The 4,163-nt window shown below is 37.2% G+C and overlaps 2 protein-coding genes across 2 annotated transcripts in view; one reads left to right on the top strand and one right to left on the bottom strand.

The window, feature by feature from the left end:
• Positions 1 to 663, bottom strand: part of LOC107741902 (signal transducing adapter molecule 2-like) — a 12,317-nt gene extending 11,654 nt beyond the window's left edge. The window contains exon 1 of the mRNA XM_016554697.1: positions 501 to 663. Coding sequence (XP_016410183.1) covers positions 501 to 540 — 40 coding nt within the window. The 5' untranslated portion in view covers positions 541 to 663. The remainder of the gene's footprint in view (positions 1 to 500) is intronic.
• Positions 664 to 1,102: 439 nt separating this feature from the next.
• LOC107741899 (very-long-chain (3R)-3-hydroxyacyl-CoA dehydratase 2-like) overlaps positions 1,103 to 4,163 on the top strand; it is a 6,995-nt gene continuing 3,934 nt past the window's right edge. Inside the window, exons 1-2 of the mRNA XM_016554694.1 lie at positions 1,103 to 1,310; positions 2,753 to 2,870. Coding sequence (XP_016410180.1) covers positions 1,186 to 1,310; positions 2,753 to 2,870 — 243 coding nt within the window. The 5' untranslated portion in view covers positions 1,103 to 1,185. The remainder of the gene's footprint in view (positions 1,311 to 2,752; positions 2,871 to 4,163) is intronic.

Genomic DNA, 4,163 nt, shown 5'->3' with positions numbered 1-4,163 from the left:
CAGAACGTTTTGATTATATAATATTATATTAGGAAGGTACTATACTGCATCCTGTTAGATGTACTTTTTCATATTCAAATATCACGGCATAGCCTATACAGGAAATATCTTCAAGTTAAAAAAACGTTATTTATTGTAATAATAAACATTTCAGCATTTTACATTTTTCAGCATGATAAACTTTGTACTTAATCCCCAAACAACTCAAAATAACTTTTTGACAGCGTACTTAAACTAAATATTGAAAATGTTCAGTGTTCATCTGAAAAGTTACAGAAATTTAGAACAATATTTTAAGAATGGTGTCAGTTCTGCTAATTACGTTTGACAGCTTTAATAGTTAAATCCCGATATTTAAGGGATCAGAGAAACAGAGGAAATAAACAAAACAAAAAGCAAAGATCTTGAGGATATAACAGGGAGCAGTGCGCTGGATCGGCCCTGTTAACTGACTTGTCAATATAACATCACTTCGACAAAAACAACACTGTCAAACTCACCCACATCCTGATCGAACGGGTTTTGACCAAATAAAGGCATTTTGCGACCTTTTCCTATCTATTAAATGTTAAATTCAAGCGTATTATCTACGTATATCGACGATTTATCGTTCTCTCATCCATTAAAATGCGTCCACTTCTACTAGTTGCTCTTCCGTAAACTTAGAACGCAACCGCAATGCCTGTCAGAAACCGCATACGTGTCACAACAGTCAAATGATTCTAGATTTCAAGTTGTATTTAGTATTTCTATTAAGACTACAAAAATAAATTATTAAATTATTTCATTATGTGTTTTTATAAATCTATATTTCCGACAGGCATGTAAGTTGAGACCTTAGTGTGCGTTCTGAGCTGAGCAGGAGACCCGCACTGCCATCTAGCGATTGGAATATATGTTTCTGAAGTTCCTATAACCCAAAATTCAGCACAAATATTACAATTTAATAATATTATATTTATTATTAATAAAAATATTTTATTTTATTTTATTGGTAAACATGTCTGTGAATAAGCGAATCGAAACTGTAACAGAGTGACACACAAAACATAATTTACACCCTGTCCTCGCCAGGGGGCGCTCCATTCATAAGCGCCTTCTATATACATGTCAGCAAGGCCACACGCCTTTATTCACTCACCGGGACCATTTGGATGATCCAGTGTTTCTAATGCTAGTTCAGTCATGTCGGCACCTGCCATGGGGACCAGCAAAACAGCGCACAGTGATTCCAGTAACAAGAAGAAAAAGGGACCTGGAACGCTGGCCACCGCATATCTGGTCATTTACAACGTGGTTATGACAGCGGGGTATGATGAAAATCAAATGCGCTTCCGTGCTCTCTGTTCAAGCGTGTGACAGTAAGAATGAACGGTTAGATTTCAGACAGCGTGCTCAAAGTGCTTGACAGATTCGCGGTTACCTCCCCCTTTGAGTTTAAATTGCATGATTTAGCACAGTTTGTTTTGAAATTACAATAAATGGACATTATTCTGAATACTCTGGTAATGCATTGCAACGTAAATCCTATTAACGCCTATTTAACACGCCATAGACTCTTCAGGGCGGCTGGTTGACAGCGGTCATTGGTTGCATGCATGAATGCATTGTTCTTATTTTACAGTAGCGGGTCTGTTTGTGCAGTTAGATTACATTAATGGACGTACGAATGAATTTATTGTATTCGTTAGTTTAAATGTAGCAATATACAGTTCAATAGGCAGTAGGTGGTGTGGTTAAACAGTGAATAGAAGTGCACTTTAACCATTGTAACCCCGAAACTGTTGCACAATTATGTCCGTTTCGGAAACGAATCGATTCAGTATAACCTATTCGTTTCTTAATTCGTTTTGAGATGGGATGTAGAAACAATAAACACAACATTTGGGAAAAATAGTGATAAATAGCTATATTTGAGTACAGTAAAATATTCAAGTGAAATATGAGGTTTTTTTGCTCTCTGTGAATGCACACATGTATTTCTCTTCTAAAACACTTTGTTTTCACTGTTTTTAAAAGGTGCTATATAAATAAAGATTTACTTACTAAAATCTATTTTACTGCCAATTTCAACCGTAAAAATAAAATCCACCAGTACTCCTAAAAATCGCTTGTATAGGCTAATGATTAAAATCTAAGTATTCAAGTATCCAGAACTAACGAACAATCGACGTTTTGACCGGTTATTGTAGATTTCAGTCCTTATTTTAAGTTATTGCACTCAAACAAAGCAAATGTAATCGACTCTAATGTTTTTGAGCCGAGCATGACTACAAAAAAATCACTACAGAAGTTTACATGACTTTTAAGATTTTATAACATTGCTTTTCAGGGCTTGGAATGACGAATCGTTTTTTTGAACCGAATAGTTTTAAAATCACTCGAATGTAAGTGAGGAATCCGGTTTTCGAACTTTTCGAACCAACTGATTCATTCAAATGAATTGAACTTCCCAATGCGGTTGCTGCAGCAGCAGTAACCAAACCGGGTTTGCTACATTTTCGCGACGTCTGTTGACCAGAATGCAATCCGGAATAGTTTGATGATGCAATTCAGTCGATGTACAATAAATGTGCTGGATGTATTTGAATGAAATTGTTATATGCCACTATTTGCTGTTAACTGCTGTGCTGTAAGAGATTTGCATGCAGTTCCATGCCTGTGTGCATTGCGGAAATGCCCTCCTCTCTCAAAGCAAGGACGAGTGGCACTACAGATTTACTCTATGAATCTTTTTTTTTTTTAAATCTAGATGGCTGGTCATTGCTGTTGGTCTGGTTCGAGCATACCTTGCCAGGGGAAGTTACCATGGTCTTTATTACTCGATAGAAAAGCCCCTAAAATTCTTTCAGACTGGTGCCCTTCTTGAGGTGAGTGTTATGTGAGCTATATTCATTTAAATTCATTAATAATTCTGAAGTAAACTCTATATATTTTTGCAAAAAATGTAGTAAGTACACAGTACACAATTAATATATAGAATCAGAATCAGCTTTATTCACCAAGTGTGCACAAACAAGGAATTTGTTGTCTAATTAAGGAGCTCTTGGTACATACATGCATGCAGATGAGAACAGAAAGAACATTTAAATAAGACTAAAGAAAAAACAAACAAACTATAAATAATAATAAAGGTATGAATCTGGAACAGAAGATTTACAGTGGCGGAAATATTTATTTGATCCCCTGCTGGTTTTGTAAATTTGCCCACTTACAGAAAAATGAAGGGTCTGTCATTTTTAATGGTAGGTTTATTTTAACATATAGAGACAGAATATCATTTGTAAGTTTGCCCACTTACAAAGAGATGAAGGGTCTGTAATTTTTATGGTAGGTTTATTTTAACGTATAGAGACAGAATACCAACCAAAAAATCCAGAAAAAACACATTTATATAAGGTTAGAAATTGATTTGCATTTCAGTGAGTGAAGTAAGTATTTGATCCCCAAGCAAAACATGACTTAGTACTTGGTGCAGAAACCCTTGTTGGCAAGCACAGAGGTCAGACGTTTTTTTGTAGTTGGTCACCAGGTTTGCTTGAAGTAGGTACATTTTTACAAGGTAATCCTTGAAGACTTATCCATGACCCATCTTCAGTGTTCTGGCTGAAGGAAGGAAGTTCTCGTACAAGATTTTACAGTACATGGCCCTGTCCATTTGCCCCTCAATGCGGTGAAGTCGTCCTGTACCCTTAGCAGAAAAACAGCCCCAAAGCATTATGTTTCCACCTCCGTGCTTGAATGTAGGGATGGTGTTCTTGGTGTCATAGTCGGCATTTCTCTCCCTCAACACGGCGAGTCGAGTTAATGCCAAAGAGCTCAATTTTGGTCTCATCTGACCACAGCACTTTCTCCCAAGCCTTCTCTGAATCATTTAGATATTCTTTGGCAAACTTTAAACGGGCCTGTACATGTGCCTTCTTGAGCAGTGGGACCTTGTGGGTGCTGCAGGATTTCAGTCCATTGCAGCATAGAGCGTTACCAATGTTTTGCTTGGTGATTGTGGTCCCAACTGCCTTAAGATCATTAACAAGCTCCTCCCGTGTAGTTCTGGGCTGATCCCTCACCTTTCTCATGATCATCCTTACCCCATGAGGCAAGATCTTGCATGGAGCTCCAGACCGAGGCCGATTGATGGTTGTTTTGTATTTCTTCCATTTCAA

This window comes from Sinocyclocheilus rhinocerous, unplaced genomic scaffold (genome assembly GCF_001515625.1).
Source record: "Sinocyclocheilus rhinocerous isolate Xijiao unplaced genomic scaffold, SAMN03320098_v1.1 scaffold226, whole genome shotgun sequence".
In the NCBI taxonomy this organism is placed as follows: domain Eukaryota; kingdom Metazoa; phylum Chordata; class Actinopteri; order Cypriniformes; family Cyprinidae; genus Sinocyclocheilus; species Sinocyclocheilus rhinocerous.
This window is presented reverse-complemented; position numbering and strand designations above follow the sequence as displayed.